The sequence below is a fragment of the Salvelinus alpinus genome, chromosome 28, assembly GCF_045679555.1.
Source record: "Salvelinus alpinus chromosome 28, SLU_Salpinus.1, whole genome shotgun sequence".
Lineage (NCBI taxonomy): Eukaryota > Metazoa > Chordata > Actinopteri > Salmoniformes > Salmonidae > Salvelinus > Salvelinus alpinus.
In genome coordinates this window covers 4,014,543-4,028,253 of record NC_092113.1, presented here as the reverse complement: position 1 = coordinate 4,028,253, position 13,711 = coordinate 4,014,543, and the positions used below count along the sequence as shown (strand labels likewise).

Genomic DNA, 13,711 nt, shown 5'->3' with positions numbered 1-13,711 from the left:
TGCTCACTTAACCCGGAAGCCAGCCGCACCAATGTGTCAGAGGAAACACCGTCCAACCGGCGACCGTAGTCAGCTTGCAAGCTCCCGGCCCGCCACAAGGAGTCGCTAGAGCGCGACGGGACAAGGAAACCCTACCGGCCAAACCCTCCCCTAACCTGGGTTTCCATGTCGTGATGCAGTGCCTTAGACGGCTGCGCCACTCGGGAGGCCGCTGTCTGTACTGTATTCTATACTTAATACAAAAGACAAGTCATCCAAGCCGATCAACTAGGCCTACAGCTATTTACAAGCAAGTGTAACTGGCACCATTTCCGGGGCCACCAACACATTCTATTAGCAGACTGGTTCGTCTTCCCTGCCCAGTCAAACTAGACATGGATGTGTGGTTTGGAGAATGTGGTCAGTGTTGTAAGCCTACTCACTCTGCATGTGGCACATGTGCTCATGAGTCACAAGCCACGAGTCACACCCAAATCATGTATGTGAGCTATTTTACTCTCTCTCATTGGTACAATAGCAAATAAATGATGCTAGTGGTGACAGAACCTGCTTCAGTTCGTGCTTTCCATACTTATAGTACATATTAGAGGGAAACACACACCCTACACAGAAACTACTAATCAGCTGTAGCTGTCATTGTATTAATGACTTCTATTAACTCTGTTCCTCCATCACGGTACATCTCATACACTCTCTCCACCTAACCGTGCAGAACACACACACACACACAGCATTGAAAAACCTCAAACCCTGTTGTGACCATAGACCATTTATTAATAAGGGTTGTGAAGCAGAAAGAGATAAGTTAAAGACAAAATTAAGAAGAAGAAGAGAGGAAAGTAAGAATAGGGGCCAGTTTACCTTTATGTCTGTGGTGGCCTGCTTCATTCCATCTACCACGTCCACGGCTACATGGTTGGGAGTGGGGCGAGTCAAGATCAACATGGGCTCACCCTAAGAGAGAGGGACAGGAGGAGAGAGAGAGGAGGGAGGGAAAGAAGGAGGATAGGGGAGGATAGGGGCATGAGAGACGGGGAGTGGAGGCAGGAGAGAGGAAGAGTGGAGGCAGGAGAGAGGAGGAGTGGTGGCAGGAGAGAGGAGGAGTGGTGGCAGGAGAGAGGAGGAGTGGAGGCAGGAGAGAGGAGGAGTGGTGGCAGGAGAGAGGAGGAGTGGAGGAGTGGAGGCAGGAGAGAGGAAGAGTGGAGGCAGGAGAGAGGAGGAGTGGTGGCAGGAGAGAGGAGGAGTGGTGGCAGGAGAGAGGAGGAGTGGTGGAGAGAGGAGGAGTGGTGGCAGGAGAGAGGAGGAGTGGAGGCAGGAGAGACGAGGAGTGGAGGCAGGAGAGAGGAGGAGTGGAGGCAGGAGAGAGGAGGAGTGGAGGCAGGAGAGAGGAGTGGAGGCAGGAGAGAGGAGGAGTGGAGGCAGGAGAGGAAAGCAGAGAGGATTGGAAAAGAAGAGTTTAAGAAAGCAGTGGCGTAATGAGAAGGAGAAAAGGGGTGAGGAGAGAAGAGAACATTAAAAGAGGAAATGACAAGAACAATTAAACGTTATTACAACATGAAACATGTCAGAATAAATACAGAGCCATTCGCATACCAGAGGGAGAACACCTGTCTTGCCATGAGTACATGCCAGTAAAGACCTGTCATACCCAGACCTGCCACACGCAGTCTCAATAACCACAATGATGTAAGCACATCACAACCCGGTAAGGGATTGTATTGTACACTCCTGCCTGTGTGCTGAACACCCCAAACATTGCACATTGTGTACAATGAATAGCTAATAAACCTATATTATTACTACACACACACACACACACACGGATGCACACATGAGCACACATTTGCACGGGTGACCCACATGCACACACCCACACGCACCTTGCACGCGGAGCTCCCTCCCTCCTCGTTGTAGTTGATGAGAGTCTGGTTCCCCTCGTCTTGCAGGTTGAGGGGGAGGTGTGTGAACGTCTTACCGCCACACTCACAGAGCAGGAGGAAAAGCAGTAGCACTGGGAGAGGGACACAACCACATTGTCACTACTAACAGTCATACGTATCACATCGCATGTTACCGTACAAACAACTCACGGGTGTCAGTTTATTAATTTGCATGTATTCTATTGGTCGACATGCACTGCATATGCCTTCCCCTGGATGTCAGCAAGCAGTGAGAATTGGAATGGTGTTGCTAGGCAGATCTGAGGCCATATAAAGGGTTTTGGAACGTGGGGTGCACTCTTTTCAACGTTCGCCATGACGCAAGACAGACCTCAGGAATGCATTCTGAAAAGCTCTCGTTATAGGAGTTAGATATATCCGGCTCTGATTTTATTCGATATAGGTGTTAAAGACATCCTAATGTAGTTATTTTAAACCGAGTTATATCAGTTTATATCAGTATATTGCGATTTTCGGATATTTCTTTGTGCTGCGTTATGAAGAGTTGGGCACGTCTGGGCCACATAGCTAATGTTTGCTGCTAATTCCTAAGTTGAAGACGGCAATCTACAACCGAGCAACGATGATTCTGGACAAAGGACAACTTGCCCAAGATTCTGATGGAAGCTCATCAAAAAGTAAGAACTATTTATGAAGTTAATTCGTTGTTCTGTTGAAAAATCTTGACCTACTATTCCGCCATTAATTTCGGTGCGGTCTCGCTTTAACGCACGCTGTATGTCGTAGTAACGTTAATTTAAAAAATCTAACACAGCGGTTGCATTAAGAACTAATGTATCTTTCATTTGCTGTCCAACCTGTATTTTTTAGTCAAGTTTATGATTAGTTATCGATTAGATTAGGTGCCTCTCCCAAGATTTCTCCCGACATTTTGTTTGCAGCTTGGCTACTATTCTCATTGTATAACCACGATTTGTGCCGCTAAATATGCACATTTTCGAACAAACTCTATATGTATTGTGTAATATGATGTTATAGGACTGTCATCTAAAGAAGTTTGAGAAGGTTAGTGAAAAAATGTATATATTTTGCTGGTTTATTCGTTATCGCTATTGTTGGCTTGAATCAATGCTGTTGTGTGGTTGGCTATTGTAGTAAGCTAATATAATGCTATATTGTGTTTTCGCTGTAACTTTAAAAATCTGAAATATTGGCTGGATTCACAAGATCTTTGTCTTTCATTTGCTGTACGCTGTGTATTTTTCATAAATGTTTTATGATGAGTATTTAGGTAATTCACGTTGGTCTCTGTAGTTATTCTAGTTGCTTTGGTGAGAGTTGTGATGGTGGCTGCAATGTAAAACTATGATTTATACCTGAAATATGCCCATTTTTCTAACAAAACATATGCTATACAATAAATATGTTATCAGACTGTCATCTGATGAAGTTGTTTCTTGGTTAGTGACTATTTATATCTTTATTTGGTCGAATTTGTGATAGCTACCTATGCAGTAAAAAAATGGTGGGAAAAAAAAGTTGTGTCTTTTGCTATCGTGGTTAGCTAATAGAAATACATATTGTGGCCTTCCCTGTAAAACATTTTAAAAATCAGAAATGATGGCTGGATTCACAAGATGTGTATCTTTCATCTGGTGTCTTGGACTTGTGATTTCATGATATTTAGATGCTAGTATTTACTTGTGGCGCTATGCTAGGCTATGCTAGTCAGCTTTTTTACTGATGAGGGTGCTCCCGGATCCGGGATTGTGTGCAAGTAGAAGTTAAAGCCATGTTTGTATAACACTTCATAGCGTGTCATTGCTATATTACTGCTGTCTGTCAACATGTTTTAGCAATATTGCGTCACAAATCTGATCTCAATTCGATAGATGTGATTTGGGTTAGACTGAATTGGTATCTTTCAAATCTTTCTCCACTCCAGATTTCAGGCTATAAGCACTATGGTTAGTTCTAAGACTGTCTGAGTAACTGACTTAGTGACTATCCATCTAACTATCCCTTATCTCTATCTACAGTAATCCCTACCTATTCCCTTCTAACTCACGTAAGAGGAGAAGCAGTCCAGCCAGCAGTAGTCCTATAGCGGCCAAGCCCAGGCTGGAGGTCCGGGGTAGAGAGGCCCTACACTTGTCCCCTCCCCCACAGTCACACACCATAACCTGGACAGTGTCATTTGCAACCATCCCTTGCTGGTCCTGGATCACCAGAGGCACTGTGTAGTTACCGTACGGCAGACTCTTCAAACTGACCAGACTCGCCTCCACACCTGACCACCAGGGAGAAAGAGAGAGTGGGGTGGAGGGAGAGGAAAATAAGGTAGGGGGTTAATTATATTCAATTCTAGGTTAGCAGGTTGTGTTGAGATTGGCTGAAATGTCCATGTATATTTATGGACTTTGGAAGAGGTCTGTGACTGCGGAAATAGTAGATTACTATATTATCAGGATAAATGCAGAGCTTTGGTGTGTGTGTATATGGACGTGTGTGATTCTGCTAACCAGTGGCAGGGTCCAGTTTCCAGCGGCTCTTCAGTGCTTTGTCTCCGTTGTCCACTCCCAGGGAGAGGAAACAGGGACATCCAAAGGGAGACTGGTCCTTGTCTGCTACCGGCACAATCACCGTGTTACCACACATCACCAGCTTCTTCTCCACCACATAGGGCGTGTTGTCATTGATATCCCCCAGGTGGACCAGAATGGTGCCTGTAGCCGTGGCAGTGGGCTCCCCTGAGAAACGAAGACAGAGACTTTGAATACTTTATTATGCTCAATACCATACACATATGCATATGTACAGTTGAAGTTGGATGTTTACATATACCTTAGCCAAATATATTTAAACTCAGTTTTTCACAATTCCTGACATTTAGGTCAGTTAGGATCACCACTTTATTTTAAGAATGTGAAATGTCAGAATAATAGCAGAGAGAATGATTTATTTCAGCTTTTATTTCTTTCATCACATTCCCAGTGGGTCTGAAGCTTACATACACTCAATTAGTATTTGGTAGCATTGCCTTTAAATTGTTTTAACTTCGGTCAAACATTTTGGGTAGCCTTCCACAAGCTTCCCACAATAAGTTGTGTGATTTTTGGCCCATTCCTCCTGACAGAGCTGTTGTAACTGAGTCAGGTTTGTAGGCCTCCTTGGACAGAGCTGTTGTAACTGAGTCAGGTTTGTAGGCCTCCTTGCTCGCACACGCTATTTCAGTTCTGCCCACACATTTTCTATGGGATTGAGGTCATGGCTTTGTGATGGTCACTCCAATACCTTGACTTAGTTATCCTTAAGCCATTTTGCCACAACTTTGGAAGTATGCTTGGGGTCATTGTCCATTTGGAAGACCCATTTGCGACCAAGCTTGGAGTTCCTGACTGATTCAATATAACCAGACAATTTGCATTCCTCATGATGCCATGTATTTTGTGAAGTGCACCAGTCCCTCCTGCAGCAAAGCACCCCCACAACATGATGCTGCCACCCCCGTGCTTTACGGTTGGGATGGAGTTCTTCGGCTTGCAAGCCTCCCCCTTTTCCCTCCAAACATAACGATGGTTATTATGGCCAAAACAGTTCTATTTTTGTTTCATCAGACCAGAGGATATTTCTCCAAAAAGTACAATCTTTGTCCATATGTGCAGTTGCAAACCGTAGTCTGGCTTCTTTATGGTGGTTTTGGAGCAGTGGCTTCTTCCTGCTGAGCGGCCTTTCAGGTTATGTCGATATAGGATTAATTTTACTGTGGATATAGATACTTTTGTACCTGTTTCCTCCAGCATCTTCACATGGACCTTTGCCGTTGTTCTGGAATTGATTTGCACTTTTCGCACCAAAGTACGTTCATCTCTAGGAGACAGAACGCGTCTCCTTCCTGAGCGGTATGACGGCTGCGTGGTCAAATGGTCTTTACACTTACGTACTATTGTTTGTACAGATGAACGTGGTACCTTCAGGCATTTGGAAATTGCTTCCAAGGTTTAACCAGACTTGTAGAGGTCTACAATGTTTTTTCTGAGGTCTTGGCTGATTTATTTTGATTTTCCCATGATGTCAAGCAAAGAGGCACTGAGTTTGAAGGTAGATCTTGAAATACATCCACAGGTACACCTCCAATTGACTGAAATCATGTCAATTAGCCTATCAGAAGCTTCTAAAGCCATGACATCAATTTCTGTAATCTTCCAAGCTGTCTAAAGGCACAGTCAACTTAGTGTATGTAAACTTCTGACCCACTGGAATTGTGATACAGTGAATTATAAGTAAACAATTGTTGGAAAAATTACTCATGCACAAAGTAGATGTCCTAACCCACTTGCCAAAACTATAGTTTGTTAATTAACAAGAAATTTGTAGAGTGGTGAAAAACAAGTTTTAATAACTCCAACCTAAGTGTATGTAAACTTCCGACTTCAACTGTACATACACACACAGCTGCATGCAAGCACACACACAAACACATCCACACATACACACTACACACTAACCGTTGTCTATGGCTTGGATTAGAATAGTGTAGATGTTGTCTTTGTTGACATAAGGTGATTCCCGGTCCATCTTCTTTACTGTAGTCACCTCTCCTGTCTTGGGATCTATGGTGAACCAGCTTGCTGGGTCCTCAACTAACTCATACCTGGTCAGGACATGGAGAGGACAGACGGACAGGCAGACAAGACAGACAGACAAGACAAGACAAGACAGACAGACAGACAGACAGACAGACAGACAGACAGACAGACAGACAGACAGACAGACAGACAGACAGACAGACAGACAGACAGGTCAACACATGGCTTTTCTATACTGTCATAAGTAATAATGGTGAAACCAACTTAAACAAAGGCTTCAAATAAAGTGCAGATGCTTAATGTGAACACACAATTTCAATATACACTACATGACCAAAAGTATGTGGACACCTGCTCCTCAATCATCTCATTCCAAAATCATGGGCATTAATATGGATTTGGTTCCCCTTTGCTGCTATAACAGTCTCCACTCTTCTGGCAAGGCTTTCCACTAAATGTTGGAACATTGCTGCGGGGACTTGCTTCCATTCAGCCACAAGAGCATTATTAGTGAGCTCATTAGTGAGGTCGGCACTGATGTTGGGCGTTTAGGCCTGGCTCGCAGTCACGGTTTTAATTACTCCCAAAGGTGTTTGATGGGGTTGAGGTCAGGGCGCTGTGCAGACCAGTCAAGTTCTTCCACACCAATCTCAACAGACCATTTCTGTATGGACCTCACTTTGTGCATGGGGGCATTGTCATGCTGAAACAGGAAAGAGCCTTCCCCAAACTGTTGCCTCAAAGTTGGAAGCACATAATCGTCTAGAATGTCATTGTTTGCTGTAGGGTTAAGATTTCCCTTCACTGGAACTAAGGGGCCTAGCCCGAACCATGAAAAACAGTCCCAGGCCATTATTATCCTCCACCAAACATTACAGTTTGCACTACGCATTGGGGCAGGTAGCGTTCTCCTGGAATCCGCCAAACCCAGATTTGTCCGTCGGAGTGCCAGATGGTGAAGCGTTATTCATCACTCCAGAGAGCACGTTTCCATTGCTCCAGAGTCCAATGGAGAGCTTTACACCACTCCAGCCGATGCTTGGCATTGTGTATAGTGATCTTAGGCTTATGTGCGGCAGCTCGGCCATGGAAACCCCTTTCATGAAGCTCCCGACGAACTGTTCTTGTGCTGACATTGCTTCCAGAGACGGTTTGGAACTCGGTAGTGAGTGCTGCAGCCGAGAACAGATGATTTTTATGCGCTACGCGCTTCAGCACTCAGTGGTCCCGTTCTGTGAGCTTTTGTGGCCTACCACTTCGTGGCTGAGCTGTTGTTGCTCCAAGATGATTCTACTTCACAATAATAGCACTTACAGTGCTGGGGCAGCTCTAGCAGGGCAGAAATTTGATGAACTGACTTGTTGGAAAGGTGGCATCCTATGACAGTGCCTCGTTGAAAGGCACTGTGCTCTTCAGTAAGGCCATTCTACTGCCAGTGTTTGTCTATGGAGATTGCATGGCTGTGTGCTCAATTGTATACACCTGTCTGCAACGGGCATGGCTGAAATAGCCGAATCCACTCATTTAAAGGGGTGTCCACAAACTTTTGTATATATATTGTAAGTTGTGGGAATCAATATTACAACCTAGGTAAATGAAGAATCATCATGATGTTTCTGAGGCACAACATGTTATGCCACCCACCTGATTTTGTCCACATCTGAGTCAACGTCGGTGACTATGGGTTTGTACAGCACCTTTCCCACCTCCTGCTCTTCCTTTCCATACACGTCTGTCACTTTATTGTCAAACACCGGGGGGTCGTTCACGTCAATCACCTTCACAGTCACGTTGACCGTCTGGGGGGGCACGGTCAGGGTCTTACCAGAGGACACGGCCCCGCCGGCGCTACAGACAAACAAAGGCTCCTCGTTCTCCACGGCGATCTGCACATTGGTTAATGTTGTCTTCTCAAAATCCTTCCCCTGAGAAAAACAGTCAAATCATCACGTTAACTGTTCAATCACAACACTACAAAAACGGGGTGCACAATTCTAACCAATTACTGCGCTTCTCTTATATAAAATAGATCAATCAAGTATCAAAAATGTTTTCCCTTGTCAGCACATTTTCGTGACATTTTTTTATTTATTGCTGCAGCAAAATCAAGCATTTTGGAATGCAACTACTGTATCACAAAAGAAAACTGCGAAATCCTGGAGGGACTGACTAAGTGATGCTCATGCTCAGGACGTTGTTGGCCTACTCATGTAAGGTCATAAGGTCACCAGACTCACCTTGATGACAGTCAGTATACCCTCGTTGGTCTTGGGGTCGGTCTCGATCTTATAGTTTCCTTCCTCGTTCCCCATCACAATGGAGTAAACGGCTCGCCATGCGGGGGTGTTGGGGGTGTCTGCATCAGTCACAGCCACTCGGAGTATCTCTTTATTGGATTCCATCTCCATCATGTGAGTATTGTACTGCAAAGAAAGACGGTAAAGTAAGCATTTGTGCTTCAAAAATCAATAAAGACATTTTCAATCAATCGATCAATTGATCAAACAACCAACCAACCAACAAATCATTGAACCAATCAATCAACCAGTCAATCAATCGATCAACTTGGAACTTACGGTCTTGTCTTTGAACACTGGCTGGTGAGTGTTGGAGTCCGTTATGTGGAGGTTGACCACCGCAGTTGAGGACAGGGCTGGTATCCCATGATCCTTAGCTTCAACAACCACTTTATACATCTTTACTTTCTACGTGAACAACAAAAGAAGTGAAATATTGATCCACCATTTTACATACAGTTATTGATTGTGTGTGCGTGAGAGAGTTTGTGCGTCAATTGTGTGTGTTTGCACAATTGTGTGTGTGTGTGTGTGTGTGTGTCATAGTGGAGCCTTACGTCATAGTCAAAGCAGCCGGTGAAGGTGAGCTGGCTCATCTTGGTGCCCTCCACCTGCTTCAGCTTGATCTTGGGCTCGGCTGGCTCCTGAGACAACACCCTTATACTGATGTTAGAGTTCTGTGTGTTCACCTGATCCATGTCCCTGGCTGTCAGAGGCACTGGCAGATACCCTGATACAGGGGAAGAGGGAAGGAGGAGAGGGGGGGTGAGAAGGAAAACAGGAATAGGAGGAGGAGAAGAGGGGAAATGAGTTCCCCTTTACATGTTCTCTATGATCAAGAAAGAGGAACCACTTGTTCTCGGGCGAACAGTCTAGCTAAGTATACTTTATATACAGGCACATGATTTACAGCCCTTTGTGTGTACTGACCCTCTGGCATGTTCTCTTTTACACTTGCTTTCATGACAGGGTGCTCAAAGTAAGGGGCGTTGTCATTGATGTCCGTAATTGCCACGTCGAACGCGAGAGTCTTGTCTACCGGCGTACCAGTCTCCGTGTCAATGATGTCAAACACAATCTGTGGGAAAGAATGTATTACTGTTGTGGTTAGATATTCCGTTTGTCTGTCTGTTTAGATTGTCTGTCCGTCCATCCGTCGGTCTTTATCTGTTGATGCTTACATGAAATAAGGGGTACGTCTCCCTGTCGATCGGCTTGTGTACGTACACCACTCCGTCATTGTCGTCGATGGAGAACACGCCCACCGGTTCCTCGTTCACTCCAGTTCCAGATAAACGGAACTGATGTCTTTTGAAAACAGCCGTTCTATCGTTGAACATCTGGAAAGATGACCAGTTTTCAGGGCTATGTACACTGGGTCTGGTTTAGGAGAAGCCCGAGAGCGGTAGAGGGTTCACAGTACAGCTTACTACAGAGTTATGTTGGAACTGTTCTTCTCTTGAACGATTATATACTATTTATGTGGTGGTTTTCTACATTTACTGAGGTAGCATGTGTAGACAGATGTGTCTTGTTTGTTGCCGTATGATGTTTTTACCTGTGTGGCGAATTTAGGGTAAGGTCCAGGGTCCTCCTCCACTAGCTCAATTGTGGATAGGACCCACCTTCTTTTGGAACGCAGCAGCAGCTCCTTTAGGAGATCAGAGAAGGTGAGGGGAAGAGGGTCACTGTACCTGTGTTTTTAAACTCAAATGTATTTTCATTTTTAGTAAATACTCATGACATACCCTCTTTTCCCGCTTGTTCAGTGTATAGTTGCCAGGGTCATGTGCCAGTGCTAATGCAACCGCCATGGAGACCTGATGACATAAGAGTGCAAACATGCAATTAGAGAGAATGTATTCACAGGTGTGTGTGTAGTAAAAAAAGACATAAAGATGAAGGTATGAATCATTGCAGGTGACAGACCTGTGGAAGCCATAATGATAGTGGGAGAGTTTGGGTGTACTGTATAATGGCGTGCGTGTGTGTGTGCGTGCATGATGGGTAATGATGATGGTGGGAAGTAGATTATATGCAGCAGGGGATGATTGTATGGAGCCGTGTTGCCATTTCCATTCTGTGTATTGTCTGTATTAGTCTCACATGCCAGAAAGTTGCAATGCAAACACATTGCATGATTAACTGAACACTGTAACTATTATTGTAAAAAAGGCCACCCTGCTCCTCTCCTCTACCTAACTTCCCCTCAAGGTCCCTTCAGTTTCTCTTAAGTCCCATTAGTTTGGCTGCTCAGCCTACTTTTTTTTAAATGTGATTTTATTTCACCTTTATTTAACCCACATATCCCTCACCAATCATAGCCCTGCCATTCCCAACCAATCAGAACACTTGGAAATTCTCATCTGGACACTGCACCCGCCCACTGCACCGGCCCACTCAGGTCAGAGTGTTACCGTAGTCCGGAGGGAGAAGAAGCATGTTTCGGAGAACTTAGTATTGTCGACAGTAACACACATGTCTGAATTTAGGGTCGTGCATCGATATGTAAGTTGCAGGGGGGTTTTATTGGGGATTTTACATGCTGTGTAATAATAGGTCATTCACTTCATGTTACTTTGATACATTTCAGCCATATGTCCTACTATAGTATTACTAAGTATTACTAAGAGCTGCCAATACTGCTTTGCGTACTGTTTATCGTATGTAGTATTATTCCGTACTGCCATACGTGTCATTATTGCGTTGCACAAGTACTTTTGCAGAAGTGGTTTTATTTTTTATTTTGACGTATTGGTAAACATAGTATTTTGCATGCGAACGCTAACACAGCGTTTTCCATAGTGGCCTTATTAAGGTGTTTTATTGCGCTGCCATGGGCGAGCTTCTAGAGTCATCCCAGACAGCTCTTCAGCATGCACAGATTCATTTACGACCCTGTGGCGCCAGGCCAGATCTGATATGGCCTCAGCCTGGCTGATTCTCACACAAGGCTGGAGAAGAGGGTGCCATAAATCTAGACCCTTTGTCAATCTAAGTAATTAGTTTCTCTCTCCCTCCAAGAACTGAATGTTTAAGTGTATGTTTATATTGATGTTAATGTTTATAAGCCTTTAAAGACATGTTTTACATATAATGCCATTTGCCATTTATACATTTATACACTACTGTTCAAAAGTTTGAGGTCACTTAGAAATGTCCTTGTTTTCGAAAGAAAAGCAACATTTATGTCCGTTAAAATAACATCAAACTGATCAGAAATACGGTGTAGACATGGTTAATGTTGTAAATGACTATTGAAGCTGGAAACAGCATATTTTTTCATGGAATATCTACATATGCATACAGAGGACCATTATCAGCAGCTAGTGTTAGCTAATCCAAGTTGATCATTTTAAAAGGCTATTTGATCATCAGAAAACCCTTTTGCAATTATGTTAGCATAGCTGAAAACTGTTGTCCTGATTAAAGAAGCAATACAACTGGCCTTGTTTAGACTAGTTGAGTATCTGGAGCATCAGCATTTGTGGGTTCGATTACAGACTCAAAATGGCCAGAAACAAAGAACTTCCTTCTGAAACTCGTCAGTCTATTCTTGTCCTGAGAAAGGGGGGCACCGGTATCGAGTCAGTGTGCAGGGGTACAGGCTAGTTGAGGTAATCTGTACATGTAGGTGGGGGCGAAGGGACTATGCATAGGTAACAAACAAACATCGAGTAGCAGCAGTGTACAAGGGGGGGGGGGGTGCCTTATGGTCAGATGTAGCGCCTTAGCAGTTGCCATACCAGGCGGTGATGCAACCGGTCAGGATGCTTTCGATGGTGCAGCTGTAGAACCTTTTGAGGATCTGGGGACCCATGCCAAATCTTTTCAGTCTCCCGAGTGGGAAAAGGTTTTGTCGTGCCCTCTTCACAACTGTCTTGGTATTTTTGGACCATGATAGTTTGATGGTGATGTGGACACTAAGGAACTTGAAACCCTCAACCCGCTCCACTACAGCCCCGTCGATGTTAATGTGGGCCTGTTCGGCTCGCCTTTTCCTGTAGTCCACGATCAGCTCCTTTGTCTTGATCACATTAAGGGAGAGGTTGTTGTCCTGGGTCTTACCTGGATACTTACGATAATGGATAATACGAACTGGCCATGACTGACCCAGCAGACCCGGGCCCGCTGCACAACGCCATCTCCTCCCAGGGAGCCACCATAGGTATGCATGAGGAATTGATTTGTGGCCTTGCGGAGGGGGTACAAACGTTAGCTGAACGCCATGACCGAGCGTTGGACAGTTTGCTTGAGCAATTCCACAGGTTGTCGGGGAGGCCGCCTACCATGGTGGTAACCCCACAGCTTCTCAGCAATTCAGCTGCTAGCAGCGCCGGCTCATTGGTCACTCCACCTTCTCTGGAGTCCCGCTTACCTCCTCCGGAACGATTCCATGGAGAGCCGAGCACCTGTCAGGCATTCCTAGCTCAGTGTGCCCTCGTATTCGAGCTTCCATCCCCTTGGACCGCTCCAAGATAGCCTACCTCATCACGCTGATATCCGGCACGGCTCTCACCTGGGCTACTGCCGGCCATATGCATTAGTCTGGAGGGATTCGTGGCAGAGATGAAGAAGGCTTTTCGCGCCCTGTTCTCTGGGAGAGAAGCAGCCCGGAGGCGATTACGGGAACGACGGAGGGAGAGGAAATTTGATTTTGCTTGCACGCCCAGGGATCCCACCTTGCCAACCCGGAAGCGCCCGACGGTCTCTTTGCCGAGAGGACCAGAGGCTTCCCGACCCTCCACGAAGGCTGCCGAAGACGGCCGAGTCACTGCTTCCTAAGCCTATGCCACTAGGCAGAGCTGGGCTATTGCCAGCAGAACGGTACTATGGAATTGACACGAAGAGTTGTCTGTATTGCGGGACTCTTGTCCATTTTGTGTCCTCTTGTCTTTAAAGAAGCCAGGCTCACCGGTAAGAG

The 13,711-nt window shown here is 45.2% G+C and overlaps 1 protein-coding gene across 1 annotated transcript in view; it reads right to left on the bottom strand.

Moving 5' to 3' along the window:
• LOC139556969 (cadherin-like protein 26) overlaps positions 1-13,711 on the bottom strand; it is a 42,095-nt gene that overhangs the window by 21,510 nt on the left and 6,874 nt on the right. Inside the window, exons 2-14 of the mRNA XM_071371179.1 lie at positions 10,536-10,607; positions 10,346-10,438; positions 9,969-10,127; positions 9,718-9,865; positions 9,345-9,517; positions 9,067-9,195; positions 8,728-8,913; positions 8,135-8,415; positions 6,410-6,555; positions 4,424-4,651; positions 3,970-4,191; positions 1,881-2,011; positions 862-954 (exon numbers count right to left, since the gene is read on the bottom strand). Coding sequence (XP_071227280.1) covers positions 862-954; positions 1,881-2,011; positions 3,970-4,191; positions 4,424-4,651; positions 6,410-6,555; positions 8,135-8,415; positions 8,728-8,913; positions 9,067-9,195; positions 9,345-9,517; positions 9,718-9,865; positions 9,969-10,127; positions 10,346-10,438; positions 10,536-10,607 — 2,061 coding nt within the window. The remainder of the gene's footprint in view (positions 1-861; positions 955-1,880; positions 2,012-3,969; positions 4,192-4,423; positions 4,652-6,409; positions 6,556-8,134; positions 8,416-8,727; positions 8,914-9,066; positions 9,196-9,344; positions 9,518-9,717; positions 9,866-9,968; positions 10,128-10,345; positions 10,439-10,535; positions 10,608-13,711) is intronic.